This window comes from Armigeres subalbatus, chromosome 3 (assembly GCF_024139115.2).
Source record: "Armigeres subalbatus isolate Guangzhou_Male chromosome 3, GZ_Asu_2, whole genome shotgun sequence".
Classification (NCBI taxonomy): Eukaryota; Metazoa; Arthropoda; class Insecta; order Diptera; family Culicidae; genus Armigeres; species Armigeres subalbatus.
Genome location: NC_085141.1, coordinates 293,431,470 through 293,450,246, shown reverse-complemented (window position 1 = coordinate 293,450,246; position 18,777 = coordinate 293,431,470). Strand labels below are relative to the sequence as shown.

At 44.9% G+C, this 18,777-nt stretch overlaps 1 protein-coding gene across 4 annotated transcripts in view; it reads left to right on the top strand.

The window, feature by feature from the left end:
• LOC134220341 (outer dynein arm-docking complex subunit 4) overlaps window positions 1-14,829 on the top strand; it is a 58,619-nt gene extending 43,790 nt beyond the window's left edge. For 2 of the 4 annotated variants that reach the window (XM_062699370.1, XM_062699369.1), the window contains 5 exons: window positions 10,540-10,631; window positions 10,699-10,859; window positions 10,949-11,038; window positions 13,136-13,289; window positions 13,944-14,829. In XM_062699370.1, coding sequence (XP_062555354.1) covers window positions 10,540-10,631; window positions 10,699-10,859; window positions 10,949-11,038; window positions 13,136-13,289; window positions 13,944-14,320 — 874 coding nt within the window. In that variant the 3' untranslated portion in view covers window positions 14,321-14,829. The remainder of the gene's footprint in view (window positions 1-10,539; window positions 10,632-10,698; window positions 10,860-10,948; window positions 11,039-13,135; window positions 13,290-13,943) is intronic. The other 2 variants (XM_062699372.1, XM_062699371.1) reach the window with 1 other exon arrangement.
• Window positions 14,830-18,777: the final 3,948 nt, after the last annotated feature.

The window sequence follows — 18,777 nt, the reverse complement described above, 5'->3', positions numbered from 1 at the left end:
CACACCATCGCCGGGAATAACATTTCCGGTAGCAGCTCCGCCAATGCCGAAGGTGGTACCACGGTCTGCTCTTCGCGACATCTCGAACGAAATGGCTCGCGCGCGCGGGAGAGCTGCTTTCTTGTAATCAATAAAGTTGAATCTGTAGCCACGCCCCTTTGGTGAGTGTTTGACGGTTACACAATATTTGCAGCCATACCGGACAGCAAAGAGGCGGGACTAATGAGTCATCTTTATTGATGATAAGAAAACTGCTCTCTCCCGCGCGCGTGGCATTTAATTAGAAATGTCGTGGGCGGCGGTCCCAGCTTCGGCGGAGTTGCTGAACGAATCAATCGGTTCTTCTCAGGGCCACCATCCTATGCAAAAGGAAGAGGTGAGGCGAATATTGTTCAAAGAGCAAATTATCCACTTGGCGACGCCATAATGTTGCCGTCCGTAGCAGAATCACGATTGCGCCCCAGGAGGAGATGCTACAAATATGAATTCGAATGGATAGCATCAGTGGCAGCCAGGTGATATTTTCTCAAGATCTTATTTGATTTTGTTGCAGCTTGTAATTGGGAAGGCGGATTATTAACAATCAATCGAAAGATGGAGATGGAGACAGTTCAATCGAAATGATGCCGTCAGTAGCGAAATCACGAGTGCGCTTTGACGCGTGGTCTTTGCAAAAACATGTGTGCGTCTTCAGTGATTTGACGGTAGTTATCCTCATTTCTAAAGTTTTAATGGTTAAATACAGTAAAAAGTGCAATTAAACCTGATAAATTGAAATTTAGAAATACCCCAGTTTAGTTAAGCTCATTTAGAATATTTTTCAAAAAATTCGAAAAAGAACAATGAATTGAATTTGAACAAACAAAACTAAACTACTCATATTATACAAAACTCGAGAATTCAATAAATTTGTTTTAATTACATAAATATATTAGTTCATTTTAAAATGTAAATTTCATAAGATATCCAAACAGTAATTTTGTAATACTCATGGATAATGGTACTAGATTCTTCATTTCACCAAACTGTTTCACGTAGTTTACGTCGGGCGGTCGTGTCTTGTACACAACCCTTATGATGTTTATTATCTTTATTAAGGAGACTTTTAGCCCAAGGCTGGCTCGTCTCTGGCAAGGATAAATAGGCGTTTGAATAAATGCTGGAGAAACGTTTAAAAGTATTCCTTTAGAAATCTAGGAATTTCTTTGAGAATTTTTTTGTAAATTCCTTCAGAAATACCTTTAGTAAAATCATACATTCCTAATTTCTTTATAAATTCCTTCGGGAATTTTCGAAGGAATTACGTCCAAGCGAATTTTTCCGAGGTTTTCTAAATTTTAAGTGGAAGAATTCACTGAATTAGTTCCCGAAAGAATTCTTAAATGCTTTTCGGAAGAAGTTTTTGAGGGAATTCTTAAAAGAATTTCCGAAGAAGAGCCAGACAAGATTTGAAAAAAGAATCCCTATGCAATTCGTGAAGGATTTGCTAAAGCGATGTTCGAAGGAATTTCTTAAGAAACAGATTTAATTACTAAAAGAAAATCAGAAGAAATTTCCTAAGAAAAATATGAAGGAATAACTAAAGGAATTTAATAACAGAGTTTTGAAAGGTATTTTCAAAAGAATTTCTAAAAAAATACTTTAAGGTATACCTAAAACGATTTTCGAATTAATCTCTCAATAGAGTCCCAAAGAAATGTTCATGGAAATTCAAAAGGAATTCTTAAAGAAATTTCTACAAAATCTGGACATTTCTGGATTTGGATTTCTCCAATGGATTGCCATTTATTAGGAGCTGAATTGTGTATTTTTGGATTTATTGATCAAATCGCATCAGCCGAAACCTATATAAAAGTTCATTTAATCATCATACAATGTTCTGTGAAATTGTTCTGTAGCATACCAACTGCCGTTTTTTGCAATTCTGAGGTCAATCGAGCAATCAGAACCAATTTCCAGATCGAATGAGTGACGGAGATGTATTTTCCTATACATTTTGGCTGAAATCCCCATACAAACTTCAAATTAAATGCGCCAGCTTATGCAACAAGCGATTGAGCTGAAATTTTCAGAGATTGATTTTCTCACCCAAAGACACAATCCTGGGGGGTGCCCCGTGGAATTAGACAACTTTTTGTTTCCTGGGCCAGTCTAATACATATTGTATGGGGAAGTACCTATATGGCCTCCACTTTAGCATCTTATGTGACATCATATACGACCTTGCGTTGACTGGGAGAAGGTCTAGTGGCCACCGTTTCTGGCTTATAAACAGGAGGACGTAGGTTCCATCCCAGGCTTGCCCCTTTCTTACTTTGAATCTCAATCTTAGTTCTTTCTGCGTTTCACGTTCTCCACTAACAAATCCAAAACATCCCGTGGCACATGTGAGAGGTCGTACAATTATCTACATATATCAATTGTCGGTTTTCCACCGTCATAAGTCATTTGAGCACACGCTACCGCATGCGTAGAACAGTCACACTCATAAAATGCTTTATCCAAGCAAGTCATTGGCACAGCAGAGTGTGATTGATTCACACTCTATACAAATCCACCCAGTACGTTGTTGGGGGCATAGAGTTTAAAGCTCTCGATAATAAACAATGTGGGCTCGCTTGACTATACATACAACAATAAAGCACATGTGACGATTGGACAAATCAAGCATTCGCAAGATCACCTGTCATAAGACGAGTTTGAACAATCCCATTGAATTCCACCACTTAATTGTATCCTGACAGATACGTATTTCGACCTCAACAGTAAGGCCGTCTTCAGTGTCTTGTACTTGACTCGACTTTCGAGTCAAGTACAAGACACTGAAGACGGCCTTACTGTTGAGGTCGAAATACGTATCTGTCAGGATACAATTAAGTGGTGGAATTCAATGGGATTGTTCAAACTCGTCTTATGACAGGTGAAAACATTCCACTAAAAAGCTCAAAATAATTTTCTTATCGAAATCCGCAAGATATTTATTTACTTAAAATAACCACGGTGGACGTTGGTACTCTGGTTCTGATGGCTTTTCCGCAAACGTGACCTTTAAGTGGTCTTGTTATCACGCCTATCTTGAGAGTAGCAGGTTAAGGGTTCGAGTCCCTCCAAGATACGTGGATTCTTTTTCGCATTTTTTTTCGTTTGAGACTAATAATAACCTTCCCTTCCTTAGCATTCGCAAAAACGTGCCCAGGACAGATCTTGACTGTAGTAGAGTCCCTCCGTTCTCGAGCCCCTCTAGCCTCTAGAAACATAACTCATCAGTACGGTGAAACTATCATGGTACTATCAATGGTGCGAACGTTTAGAGGTAATCATACCATCTACCAGAGCTGCGGAAACACACACGAGCTGGGAACAGCTTTCATAGTGATGGGCGATATGCAAAGACGCGTGATCGGGTGGTGGCCGATCAATGAAAGAATGTGCAGGTTGAGGATCAAAGGCCGGTTCTTCAACTTCAGCATAATCAACGTCCATAGCCCACACTCCGGAAGCACTGATGATGATAAGGACGCATTCTACACGCAGCTGGAACGTGAGTACGACAGCTGCCCAACCACGACGTCAAAATCATCATAGGAGATTTGAACGCTCAGGTTGGCCAAGAGGAGGAGCTTAGACCGACTATTGGAAAGTCCAGCGCTCACCGGCTGACGAACGAAAACGGCCTACGACTAATTGATTTCGCTGCCTCCAAGAATATGGCCATTCGCAGCACCTACTTCCAACACAGCCTCCCGTATCGGTACACCTGGAGATCACCACTGCAGACAGAATCACAAATCGACCACGTTCTGATTGATGGACGGCACTTCTCCGACATTATCGACGTCAGGACTTATCGTGGCGCTAACATCGACTCTGACCACTATCTGGTGATGGTTAAACTGCGCCCAAAACTATCCGTCATCAACAATGTTCGGTACCGACGACCGCCGCGGTACGACCTAGAGCGACTGAAGCAACCTGATGTCGCCACTGCATACGCGCAGCATCTCGAGGCAGCGTTGCCGGAAGAGGGTGAGCTCGATAGGGCCCCTCTTGAGGACTGCTTGAATACAGTCAAAGCAGCCATTAACGACGCAGCGGAGAACAACGTCGGGTATATGGGTCGAAGTCGACGGAACGATTGGTTCGACGAAGAGTGCAGACAGATTCTGGAGGAGAAGGACGCAAGGTACCCGGCAGAACGTGGAACGTTATAGACGGAAGTGGAGACAGCAGACCCGCTTTTTTCAGGAGAAGAAACGCCGCCTGGAAGAAGCGGAGTGCGAGGAGATGGAACAGCTGTGCCATTCTCAAGATACACGCAAGTTCTATCAGAAGCTCAACGCATCCCGCAAAGGCTTCGTGCCGCGAGCCGAAATGTGCCGGGATAAGGATGGGAGCATCTTGACGGACGAACGTGTGGTGATCGAAAGGTGGAAGCAGCACTACGAGGAACATCTGAATGGCGCTGAGCGTACAGGCAGTGAAAGTCAAGGCAGCGGAGAAGATGACCACGTCAGTTCAGCGGACGATGGAAGCCAACCAGCCCCCACCTTGAGGGAAGTTAAGGATGCCATTCAACAGCTAAAGACCAAAAAAGCAGCTGGTAAGGATGGTATCGGAGCTGAGCTCATCAAGATGGACCCGGAAAAGCTGGCCACTTGTCTGCACAAACTGATAGTCATAATCTGGGAAACCCAACAGCTACCGGAGGAGTGGGAGGGAGGGGTTATATGCCCCATCTACAAGAAAGGCGACAAACTGGAGTGTGAGAACTTTCGAGCGATCACCATCCTTAATGCCGCCTACAAAGTGATATCCCAGATCATCTTCCGTCGTCTGTCACCATTAGTGAACGAGTTCGTGGGAAGTTATCAAGCCGGCTTCGTTACCGGCCGCTCGACAACGGACCTGTACGGCAAATCCTTCAAAAATTCCGTGAATACCAGGTCCCAACGCACCATCTGTTCGTTGATTTCAAGGCGGCATACGACAGTATAGACCGCTTAGAGCTATGGAAAATTATGGACGAGAACAGCTTCCCTGGGGAGCTTACCAGACTGATCAAAGCAACGGTGGATGGTGTGCAAAACTGTGTGAAGATTTCGGGCGAACACTCCAGGTCGTTCGAATCGCGCCGGGGACTAAGACAAGGTGATGGACTTTCGTGCCTGTTGTTCAACATTGCGCTAGAGGGTGTCATGCGGAGAGCCGGGCGTAACAGCCGGGGTACGATTTTCAACAGATCCAGTCAATTTGTTTGCTTCGCGGATGACATGGACATTGTCGGCCGAACATTTGCAAAGGTGGCAGAACTGTACACCTGCCTGAAACGTGAAGCAACAAAAGTTGGACTGGTGGTGAATGCGTCAAAGACAAAGTACATGCTTGTGGGCGGAACCGAGCGCTACAGGGCCCGCCTGGGAAGCAGTGTTACGATAGACGGGGATACCTTCGAGGTGGTCGAGGAATTCGTCTACCTCGGATCCTTGCTAACGGCTGACAACAACGTTAGTTGTGAAATACGAAGGCGCATCATCTGTGGAAGTCGGGCCTACTGCGGGCTCCAGAAGAAACTGCGGTCGAAAAAGATTCGCCACCGCACCAAATGTGTCATGTACAAGACGCTTATAAGACCGGTTGTCCTCTACGGACATGAAACATGGACAATGCTCGAGGAGGACTTGCAAGCACTCGGAGTATTCGAGAGACGGGTGCTCAGGATCATCTTTGGCGGTGTGCAAGAAGACGGTGTGTGGCGGCGAAGAATGAACCATGAGCTCGCCCAACTCTACGGCGAACCCAGTATCCAGAATGTAGCTAAAGCCGGAAGGGTACGATGGGCAGGACATGTTGCAAGAATGCCGGACAGCAACCCTGCAAAGATGGTGTTCGCTTCCGATCCGGCAGGTATGAGACGGCGTGGAGCGCAGCGAGCGAGATGGGCAGACCAGGTGCAAAACGACTTGGCGAGCGTGAGGCGTATCCGAGGATGGAGAGATGCGGCCTCGAACCGTGCATTGTGGCGTCAAATTGTTGATTCAGTGTTATCTGTTTAGATGTTAGAGATCGTGGACAAATAACAATATCGGCAATAATTTTGAGCACACACGTACTCGCCGGCTTAATGACCTCGGATTTAGCATCCTAGCGTTGGAGGAGGTTTGTTGGCAGGGATCAATGGTGTTATTGTTTAGAGGTAAGCATATCTACCAGAACGGCGGCAACACACACGAGCTGGGAACAGCTTTCATAGTTATGGGCGATATGCAAAAGCGCGTGATGAGATGGTTGCCGATCAACGAGAATGTGTAGGCTTTGCATAATCGACATCCATGGCCCACACTCTGGAAGCACTAATGATAATGAGGAGGTATTCTACGCGTAGCTCGAAAGTGAGTACGGCAACTGCCCAGAGCATGGCGTCAATATAATCATAGGAGATCAGGTCATGTAGGCCAGGAAGAGATGTTCAGACGGACCACGAGTTTACCACTGCAGACGGAATCACAAATCGATCGCGTTACGATTGATGAACGGCACTTCTCCGACATTATCGTCGTCAGGAAATATCATGGCGCAAACATCGACTCTGTCCACTATATCTGGTGGTGATTAAACTGCACCCAAAACTATCCATCGACCTAGAGCAACTGAGCAACCTGATGTCACTACTGCGCATCATCTTGTAGCCTCACGGCTGATCCGACGGGAAATAATCTTGGTGTAAGGATTAAGCTGAGCACGAAGACGTTTATCGGTAATAGCTGTGTCGCTCACACTATCTTTCCACTCCACTTATCTTTCAAAGGGAACTCAATTCCACTGTCGTTCTTCCCTTGAAATGTTCCGCTGTTAATTTGACCAAAGTGAAAATCCAACTAAAGAGCGGACCACGTACGAACGGATAGGTATGAATACCTCTTTTGGGTACGGAATCCGAACAAACCAAGAGGTTGTATACCGGTAAACAGGGCTGTGCGTCTTAAGGAAACGACCACCAACAATTTAATTACATGCTAATGTTTTAATGGCTAATTTTGAGCTTGGGAGATGGTACATGGAGGGTACTATTGATATTTTGGGTTGCTGCGACACGTTGGCTAGCTGGCTGGTGGTAATGATGGTGGGCAGCATGCTGTGGAGGGTTCTCCGTCGGCGGATTCCGCTTCGGCTGACAACGGCGGGTTTACTATCCGTTCTCTAGGACGAGAAGATCTTCTCGAAAATGACGGATGGCCAATCGGGGTGATCGTTGGGGTTTTCGTGCCGCTTTCTACGGCCAGATGGAGATGGATGTCCACCTAGGCGATCGGTGGAACTTGCGTGGTGCTACCGGCCGGCTAGATGATGGATGGTCAATCGAAGTGATCGGCGGGAGGTTCGCGGTGCGTTCTGCTGCCGGACGAATGATAGATGGCCAATCTGAGCGATCGGTGGGACTTTTGCGGTGCTATCTACGGCCGGACGGATGATGGATGGCCAATCTGAGTGTTCGGCTGGACTTTTGCGGTGTTTTCCAGGGCCGGACAGATGACGGGTGGCCTTAACTTGTCGTTGGACAGTCAATGGAACGCTTCGAGTCGTTGTCGATAACTGAGCTACGTGCTGTTTTACAACCCAGGCGGAACTGTATTGTGTCGAAGCTCCTCCGTTTTAACAAAACGGTGCCGGTGGGCGGAATGGCGTCCAATCTTACTTACCGCTATACATGGGTTAATAGTTCCCATGATTTTACGATTCTCGAGGCACATTCCGTGACTTTACTGTAGGCGAGAAAACAGGTTTCGGGGCTCCAAAAAGCTTCCCGAAAGAAAAGGCCCTAATTCGGACCTTTTCTTGCTAATCGTATTTCCGCTCACTCTTAATACACACTTTCCTTTTTACTTTTATACTTTGGATAGATAACTTTATTACAACAAACTTTGGAAAGATAACTTTAGTTCGACGCGCACTTCTCAATTCGTTCTTGAAGGACGGATTTTTATTCTTAGGTCGCTTGGCTGACCTCAGAAAATCGAAAGGTGTTCCGAAATCAACCCGAAGATTGACATACGGCATCTTAAAAGCTGACACCCCTTCCTGTCAATGACAACCTGGCTCAAACCGCTGTAAATAAGCGATAGGTGTGAGTGCTCGCGATGCTCACTCCTTCGTTATTAACGAAAGGCTCTGCTCATTTCCAATGACAGCTAATGATTCCTCCACCAGTGAGGCTGTCCGTAATTTACCATAGAGGTTTTGGTTTTAGGTTCTCACTGTTTTTGGAAGAAACTTGTGGAGAAGCTAACAAGGCACTAAATTGGTAACAATCTCGAGGTGGCGTTGCCGGAAGAGGGTGAGCTCGATGGGACTTCTCATGAGGGCTGCTGGAATACAGTTAAAGCAGCCATTAATGACGCCTAAGAGTGCAGACAGATTCTGGGGAAGAAGAACGCTGCGCGAGTGGTCGTGCTGCAGCGAGGGACTCGGCAGAACCTGAGACTATACATACCTCAGGGCAGAACTTGGAACGGTATAGACAGACGGACACGGAGACAGCAGACCCGCCTTTTTCGGGAGAAGAAAGGCCGTCTGGCAGAAGCAAAGCTCGAGAAGATAGAACAGCTGTCCCGTTATCAAGAAACACGAAAGTCATATCAGAAGTCATATCCCGTAATGGTTTCATGCCTCAATTCGAGATGTGCAGGGGTAAGGATGGGAGCATCTTGACTGATGAACGTGTGGTGATCGATAAGTGGAAGTACTAAGACTACAGGCAGTGAAGATCAAGCCAGCGATGGAGACGACTACATCAGTTCATCGAACAATGAAAACCGACCAGCCTCCCCCTTGAAAAAGTTAGGGATGCCTTGCAACAGCTCAAGAACAATAAAGCAACTGGTAAGGACGGTGCGGACTCAACAATTTGGCCAAATACTTCAAAAAATGCTGTGTTAGTCGTGAAATACAAAGGCGCATCATCTGTGGAAGTCGGGCCTACTACGAGTTCCAGAAGAAACTGCGGTCAAAAAAGATTCACACCAGCACCAAATGTATCATGTATACTTACTTACTTATGGATCCTGTACACCTCCGGTGGTGCAAAGGGCCGACTTGAAAGATCTCCATCCTGAGCGATGCCCGGCTATCGCTTTAACCTGTTGCCAGGTTAGATTTCGGTCGACTTCTTTTATTTCTTTATTGAGGCTTCGCCGCCATGAGCCTCTGGGTCTGCCTCTGCTGCGATGTCCCGCTGGGTTCCAGTCTAATGCTTGCTTACAGATTTCGTTTCCGCCCCTACGTAGAGTGTGGCCGACCCAGCCCCACTTCCGATCCCGAATTTCTGTTGCTATCGGCCTCTGGTGACAACGACGATGGAGCTCGTTGTTTGAGATCCAGTTGTGAGGCCACCAGGCCCGAATTATATACCGCAGGCATCTGTTAATAAACACCTGCAGCCGTTGAGTGTTCTCCACTGATCCACACCATGTTTCGCTAGCGTATAACAGCACAGATTTCACGTTAGAGTTGAAAATTCGTATTTTGGTGCGTTCACTTATCTGCCTGTTTTTCCAGATATTTCTTAAACTCGCAAAGGCAGCCCTTGCTTTCTTGATCCGTGCGCCTATGTCGATCTTGGTACCGCCGTCTGACGCCATTTGGCTACCAAGATATTGGAAGCTTTCAACATTCTCCACTGGTTGCCCGGCTACTGTGAAACTGGAAGGAGTCATCGTGTTTACATCCAACGATTTGGTTTTGTTGACGTTGATGACTAAACCTGCCGAGGAGGAGCGATCGGCAAGGTCGTTGAGCTTACTCTGCATATCAGAGCGCCGTTGCGCGAGTAGTGCAACGTCATCCGCCAATTCGAAGTCGTTTAGGTGCTCCATGGTTATAGGCTGCCATAACAGCCCGCGGTTTGGTTCACGGTCAATCGCATCTACCAGAATCTCATCGATTACGATGAGGAACAGTAACGGTGATAGAATACATCCTTGCCTCACACCAGCTACGACCCGGATAGGGTCGGACAGGACCCCATTGTGCAGATCTCTACACGAAAAGGCCTCGTACTGTGCTTCGATGAGGCTGATGATTTTCTCAGGAACCCCCTTGCGTCTCAGGGCGCCCCACATATTCTCGTGATTGAGACGGTCGAAAGCTTTTTCGTAGTCAATGAATACCAAGTAAAGGGACTCTTGGAATTCGTTGACCTGCTCCAAAATGATGCGGAGCGTGACAATATGGTCCACACAGGATCTTCCGTATCATGTACATAACGCTCATAATACCGGTTGTGTGTTGACGTTTACTCACTACCGCCACCTGGTTGCCGCTTGTCCACCTACAGTGCATTTAACATTGGGCGATAATGTTTCCGTGACGATGATTTTGATTGCATTTTGTTCTAAGTGAGACGTCTGTTTCTCTGTGTGTCTAATATGATTTTATTCACATAGTCCTTCAAAAAATGTACATGATGAAATGTAAACAATGTCACAGGTTGGAATACATAATTAGTGTTGTTATAAATTCAGATTTTTTCAAACCTTGCTCTAGGGATTTATTCAACGAGCCAATCGACATGAAGAAGCGCCGTTACTTCGATGAGGTGTACACAGACAAGGATCGTGCGGCGGCCGTTAGCATAGGTAACAGAAATCAATGGCGGATGATCTAGCTAACTATATTTATTATATTTTTGCATACATTATCCAGGAAACTTTGATATTAAGCAAAACCTGATCAACAAACGCCGACAGGAGCGCCATGAGCAGTTACAACTTCCCGAGGAGGCCGATCCGGGAGCAATCCTGGCTCTGGGAATGCGTGAGATTAAAAACCGTAACCTGGACAATGCTGTCCACTTTATTTCCAAGGCACAGTAGATTGCACAGCATACGATATAAAACTATGTTAATTATGTTATCCGGATAAGTAATTTTCATTTATATTTTTCTCGTTTTAGGCACTTGAAATGAACACCAATGATCAAAGTGCATTGGTTGCCAGGAGTAAATGCTATTTACAGTTGGGTGAGCCAGCAAAAGCTTTACAGGTGAGTATTAGTTAATTCCGGCTAGTCCAATTGAATAATGACGAGCTCGGTGGTCTAGTGGCTATCGCTTCTGTCTTATAAGCAGGAGGCCGTGCGTTTAGTTCCAGGGTCGTCACTATCCTACTTTGTGTTTCTCCTTAGTTCTTTCTGTGTTTTACGTTCTACCAAAACGTTTTCTTTTGTTATAACCTTCCACACTAACAATTCAAAAAAAATCACGTGGCACCTATGATAAGTCGTAGAGTTCTCTTCATCTTTCTTAAGTAGGTGTCCAACTAACCATCATTCCCCTTACTTAGCAAGGACGTGACCAGGGTAGATCTTGACTATTGGAGAGTGCATTGCTTCCATCTAAGAGATAGTGTTTAGTCCAAAATCAATATCTGTGGTAACGGATGAAAGTGATGTTACTCGGTGTTGAACTTAATCTAGAATTAAAAAAACACCTTAATAAAGAAATAAAAAAAAAGTGATGTTACTCTTATACAATAGACTGGGCTTCTACCACATATACGAATTTGTAGACTGCATAAAAGTATTCTCCATACGGCTCGGTTCATGGCTGCACGTCGCCATTCAAGCAGTCTACGGAGAATCCGCTAGTAGTTCTCGACCTGACCGATCTATCTTGCTCGCTGTGCGCCTCGCCTTCTTGTGCCCGTCGGATCGTTGTCGGGAACCATTTTCACCGGATTACTGTCCGACATTCTGGCTACGTGCCCGGTCCACCGCAATCGTCCGATTTTCGCGGTGTGAACGATGGATAGTTCTCTCAACAGCTGATGCAGCTCGTTGGTCATTCGCCTCCTCCACGTACCGTCCGCCATCTGTACCCCACCATAGATGGTAATTAGCGTTTTGTAGATAATCACTTTGGTATGGCGACGAAATCTATTCTATCTTGCGGAGTCCAAAGTATGTTCGGTTTCCAGCCATGATGCGTCTCCGAATTTTTCTCTGCTGGTATCATTTCCGGCAGTCAGCAGTGAATCACGAATTAAGTACACGAATTCTTTGATCACCTCGATTTCGTCACCACCGATAGAAACTCGTGATGGGTGGCCCACGTAGTCTTCTCGTGGATATCTTCCTATCATGTATTTCGTCCTCGACGTGTTGATGACTAGTCCAAACCGGTTAGCTTCACTCTTCAGTTTGATGTAGGCTTCCTCCATCTTCTCAAAGTTACGTGCCATAATAACTGGATGGACTTAGTGAAAATCGTACCATTCGTGTCGATCCCTGGCCTTCGTATTCCCTCTAAAGCGATGTTGAATAGGAGACACGAAAGACCATCACCTTGCTATAACCCTCTGTGCGTTTCAAAGGGACACGATAATGCCCCTAAAACTCGAACCACGCACATCACCCGATCCATCGTCGCCTTGATCTACCGTATCAGATTATCCGGAAATCCATGTTCGTGCATCAGCCGCCATAGCTGATTTCGATCGATTGTATCATATGCGGATTTGAAGTCAGTGAACAGATGATATGTAGGTACGTTGTATTCGCGGCAATTCTGCAATATCAGGCGTACGGCGAATATCTGGTCTGTGGTGGAGTGTTCGCCGATGAATCCCGTCCGGTACTGCCCCACGAATTCTCTTGGAATTGGTGTTAGTCGACGTCATAAAAATTGAGAGAGTACCAGCTTATTGCCCTTTTTGTAGATGGGACATACGACACCTTCCATCCACTCCTGCGGCCAGGCCCGGATTCAACCCCGGGCATCCACAAAACCTTTTGTACCAAAACCAACTTTTTTTTGTACATTTGAGGGCCCCCGAAAATCCGGCCCCGGATAAAACCGGCCCTATCTGCAGCAGAATCTCATCCTCCCACACATTGGTAATTACCCAGTGCAGCGCTCTAGCCAGTGCCTCACCACCGTGTTTAAATAGTTCTCCTGGTAGTTGGTAATCCAAAGTATACCTATACCACCACTGTATTTCTCTTATTCGGCTACACCACCTTTAACCTACGCCGACGCCGGGTGACCGATCATTTTACCGAACTATATAATAGTAATTTTTTTTTATTAGGTCATTCTCAATAACAAACGTTAAGTATACCATGTGATTATTTTGTTTTCAGGACGCGGAAACGGCATTACTGTTAGACAAGACTAACATCCGAGCCATTTATCAGAAAGCTGAGGCGTTATACTATTTGGGACAGTTTGAACATAGCCTTATGTTTTTCCATCGGGGTTTGAGGCTGAGACCAGAGCTAGCGAGTTTTCGCTTAGGTAAATGAATAAACCATAGAGAAAGATTGTCGCTGCGGTTCTCTTTGTTCTCGTTCCCGGACATGTTGGGTACACAACGTACTGATTTTTCCTTCGTTGACATTTAGCGCCTTATCTTCGCCAGCAAAAGATGTTTCGCCAGTGACGACAGCGACATTCTTCCTCTAGTTTATTACCTCTATTGGTAAATGAAAAAAACTATTACTCCAAGTACATTCGGAGTTAATTGTATATATTCCGCCACCCACGGTAAATAATTACTATGTCTGAAACTCGATATGTCTATGCACATGTACAACATGTAAAAGATTTAGTTAAAAAAATAGTAAGGTAATCACTTCCTTCGGAGGGAACCCCAATACGCTAGACAGGTACTTGTCTTGCGTATTGGGTCGTTGGATCACCTAGAGATGTATGGCATTTTGGATTTGGAAAAAAATCTAAATCAGGTTCGGGTGTGGAACACGACCATCTTTAGATCACACCCTACTGATGAAAGTAGTTTTCTCCAAAACATTTTCCGCACTACATCTTTCACATGTTGTATATGTGCACAAATTGAGTTTCAGACATAGTAATTACTCCAAGACAACAATTACGTCTTTGATTCTTGTTCAAAATAGACTTAACACTTGATTATCCATATTCTTACAGGGGTACAAAAGACACAGGAAGCCATAGAAAACACCATTGGCAGTAATGCTAAAAACCAACCACCACAGAAAAAAGCTGTAAAAGTGGATAAGCCTAAATCGGCTAAAAAACCGCCGTTGACCAAAGAGGATCTTGACAAGAAGGCAGCACGTCGATTGTTAGGCGACCTATACGTGGACAAAGAGTATCTAGAGAACTTGCTGAAGCATCCGGATCTCAAAAAGGCAGACACGAACACCGAGGGCGTTTCGGAGTTCGCCAAAGATGCCATTAATTTCCTGAACAATAGGCAGGAGTTTTGGCGCCAGCAGAAACCGTGCACGAGTTTGAATGCTAAAAAGCTCAACGGAAACAATGGTGCTCTACCGCGGTGGTAGATAGAACAAAGTTTGTATTTCGAATAGGTTTTGTAGACTCAAAATAATTCAGTTTCGTAGGCTATAACAGTCTCAGCTAATGAGAAAGCAAAATTTGTAATCTAATAAATAATTAAGTAACGCTTAGAGGGGGAGCTGGGTTAGTAGAAAGTGTTAATTCAAAATTTTCATATGAATTGGGATCGTAAATATAGTTGTCTAACCGTTGAAGGCATAATTTGATGTTCATCTTCGTGTTAATTGGGCTACAGCCCAACTAAATCATAACCCATCTAAGGATAACCCAACGAGTGAAAGTTGACTGTAGCCAACTTTGCATTTCGTAATTGATGAAACTTTCCTTAGAAATTTTCAGACCGTTAAAGTAAAAAAGAAGTAACGGGAATGTCATGTGTGTCAAATTCCGGATACTGTATAGTATAATTACACCGCAAAAAAGCAGACGTATGAATAACAGCAAGAAAATTTAAGTGATGAACTTATTTTTAAAATAAAGATTTACTAAAATAAAGATGAAAAAGAAAAAACTTTCTAGACTAAAAAACTAGAAAACTTCCCTGGAACGGTCATCACTAGGCTACTCTGCTCCCTTAGGATGTAGCTGATCATTTAGATAGAGTTTGATTCGAAAAACTTCTTATAGAAGCTAAATTTTGAAAATGATTGTACGATGGACTTAGTCGTAATACTAAAGATACACTTTCAAGTTCCATGGTTGTATACCCTAGTACCACAGACAAACAGACATAACACATTGAACAATCACTCATCAAATTCATCGTCGTTCAAACACTAACGACATCTGATGACTTAAGTTAGTTGGGCAAATCACGAACCAGATGGCGGTAGTGAGCAAACGTCAAACTCGAGCAAATCCGATGCGCGCGCCACGAGTGATCGATTGGCCAACTAATGATTATTTGAATCGACCAGTAAATTAGTAAACGATGGAAATTTGACAAGTGTTATGTCTGTTTGTCTGTGCTAGTACGCTAGTACATAATGTACCATTGTTTTCCACGTTGTACCAGCATGAAACAAAATGACACACTAGTGGTACAACTTGTACCATGGTACGAATAGGGGCAGGTATTTCCGTCCATCGTTAATTTGCTAGAACTTCACTATAGCAGAACGTTTCTCCTGAGCTTACGATTTTGTACGAATGAATTTGGCAAACAAATGGCTCTTTTATTGGTTTTCTAGACTACGCCGAAAAGACGAAAATGCCTGCCATAACCCTACCACCTTGTGTCATTAGATTAAGGCCTCCACGAAATACAGCGGTACGGTGACGGAAACGGCAGATTTGACAGTTAGCCCGTTTCCGTCGCCGTTGTGCTGAATAGCGTTTGGGGCTTAACACTGTATTTGCTCTTTACTTATTTGCATAAAGCGTAGACAAATGAATGTGCATAATGGTTCCTGGTATGAAATTCTCATATGCACCCAAATTTCGTTGAAATGCAATATTAACAAACGGTATTTGTTAACAGAAACGTAAACATGTTGCAGTTATGTAACTCTAATGCATTCTACTTCCAAACATAAACATTTTGATGTTAAAAATCATCGTTATTCATTGATCAAACTGTGTTTGGAAAAATCAAACGAGAAAATGTCTGTAATGTTTATCTACTGTACTACGCATAAATAAATAAATATGGCTTTCAAAGTTACCTCATTCTGTGGTCACCATGCTAGCATTAGAAAAAAAAAAAAAACGAAAACATAAATTAAATGTTCTTATTACTTTATTACCAATTGCTTCGAAATATATAATTTTGTCTTCGGTAAGTATATGATGATAAGTAAGTAATATGATGGTATGTAATATGATGTTAACCCTAATAAAAAATGCCAATATAATTACAATAGAAATTATTGTAACATTACGCTGAAATTAATAGTTATCACGGTAAACTCTATTGTGGCTCACAATAGAATAACAATGAAGAATATTGTTTTTCACCATAAAGTCTATTGTAAATGGCAGTTTTACAATAGAAAATAGGGGTTGTTATGCACTCAGAAGAAAGTGCATATTATAAATATGTGCAATGCACCTAAAATAAGACCAGTTGCTTTCAAAACGGCCTACGACTAATTGATTTCGCTGCCTCCAAGAATATGGCCATTCGCAGCACCTACTTCCAACACACCCTTCCGTATCGGTACACCTGGAGACAGTGGCGTAGCCAGAAAATTGGTCTAGGGGGGGAGGGGGGTTTCCGAACATTTTTTTTTCGAAAAAAAAATTTCTTCTGAAAATTTTGTGTTTGGGGGGGGTTATATGCCCAAAACCACCACCGTGGCTACGCCACTGCCTGGGGATCACCACTGCAGACAGAATCACAAATCGACCACGTTCTGATTGATGGACGGCACTTCTCCGACATTATCGACGTCAGGACATATCGTGGCGCTAACATCGACTCTGACCACTATCTGGTGATGGTTAAACTGTGCCCAAAACTATCCGTCATCAACAATGTTCGGTATCGACGACCGCCGCGGTACGACCTAGAGCGACTAAAGCAACCTGATGTCACCACTGCATACGCGCAGCATCTCGAGGCAGCGTTGCCGGAAGAGGGTGAGCTCGATGGGGCCCCTCTTGAGGACTGCTGGAATACAGTTAAAGCTGTCATTAACGACGCAGCGGAGAACAACGTCGGGTATATGGGACGAAGTCGACGGAACGATTGGTTCGACGAAGAGTGCAGACAGATTCTGGAGGAGAAGGACGCAGCGCAGGCGGTCGTGGAACGTTATAGACGGAAGCGGAGACAGCAGACCCGCCTTTTTCAGGAGAAGAAACGCCGCCTGGAAGAAGCGGAGTGCGAGGAGATGGAACAGCTGTGCCGTTCTACCAGAAGCTCAACGCATCCCGCAAAGGCTTCGTGCCGCGAGCCGAAATGTGCCAGGATAAGGATGGGAGCATCTTGACGGACGAACGTGTTGTGATCGAAAGGTGGAAACAGCACTACGAGGAACATTTGAATGGCGCTGAGAGTACAGGCAGTGAAAGTCAAGGCAGCGGAGGAGATGACTACGTCAGTTCAGCGGATGATGGAAGCCAACCAGCCCTTGAGGGAAGTTAAGGATGCCTTTCAACAGCCAAAGCTCATCAAGATGGGCCCGGAAAAGCTAGCCACTTGCCTGCACAAACTGATAGTCAGAATCTGAGAAACTGAACAGCTACCGGAGGAGTGGAAGGACCCATCTACAAGAAAGGCGACAAGCTGGAGTGTGAGAACTTTCGAGCGATCACCATCCTTAATGCCGCCTACAAAGTGATATCCCAGATCATCTTCCGTCGTCTGTCACCATTAGTTAATGAGTTCGTGGGAAGTTATCAAGCCGGCTTCGTTGACGGCCGCTCGACAACGGACCAGATCTTTACTGTACGGCAAATCCTTCAAAAATGCCGTGAATACCAGGTCCCAACGCATCATCTGTTCGTTGATTTCAAGGCGGCATACGACAGTATAGACCGTATAGAGCTATGGAAAATTATGGACGAGAACGCTTCCCTGGGAAGCTTACCAGACTGATCAAAGCAACGGTGGATGGTGTGCAAAACTGTGTAAAGATTTCGGGCGAACACTCCAGTTCGTTCGAATCACGCCGGGGACTAAGACAATGTGATGGACTTTCGTGCCTGTTGTTCAACATTGCGCTAGAAGGTGTCATGCGGAGAGCCGGGTGTAACAGCCGGGGTACGATTTTCAACAGTCAATTTATTTGTTTCGCGGATGACATGGACATTGTCGGCCGAACATTTGCAAAGGTGGCAGAACTGTACACCCGCCCGAAACGTGAAGCAACAAAAGTTGGACTGATGGTGAATGCCTCAAAGACAAAGTACATGCTTGTGGGCGGAACAGAGCGCGACAGGGCCCGCCTGGGAAGCAGTGTTACGATAGACGGGGATACCTTCCAGGTGGTCGTGGAATTCTTCTACCTCGGATCCTTGCTAACGGCTGATAACAATGTCAGTCATGAAATACAAAGGCGCATCATCTGTGGAAGTCGGGCCTACTACGGGCTCCAGAAGAAACTGCGGTTGAAAAAGATTCGCCACCGCACCAAATGTGTCATGTACAAGACGCTAATAAGACCGGTTGTCCTCTACGGTCATGAAACATAGACAATGCTCGAGGAGGACTTGCAAGCACTCGGAGTATTCGAGAGACGGGTGCTTAGGACCATCTTTGGCGGTATGCAAGAAGACGGTGTGTGGCGGCGAAGAATGAACCTTTGAGCTCGTCCAGCTCTACGACGAACGCAGTATCCAGAAGGTAGGTAAAGCCGCAGACAGACGTTTGAGTTCATACATTTGAATTCGATTTTCCTGTGTAAATTTTTAAATCCAAATACGTTGGAAATGCACTGCTCGCTAGCGCCGCCTATACAACTTATTGCTACATGAAAACTGACGTTTTGCCTTATCG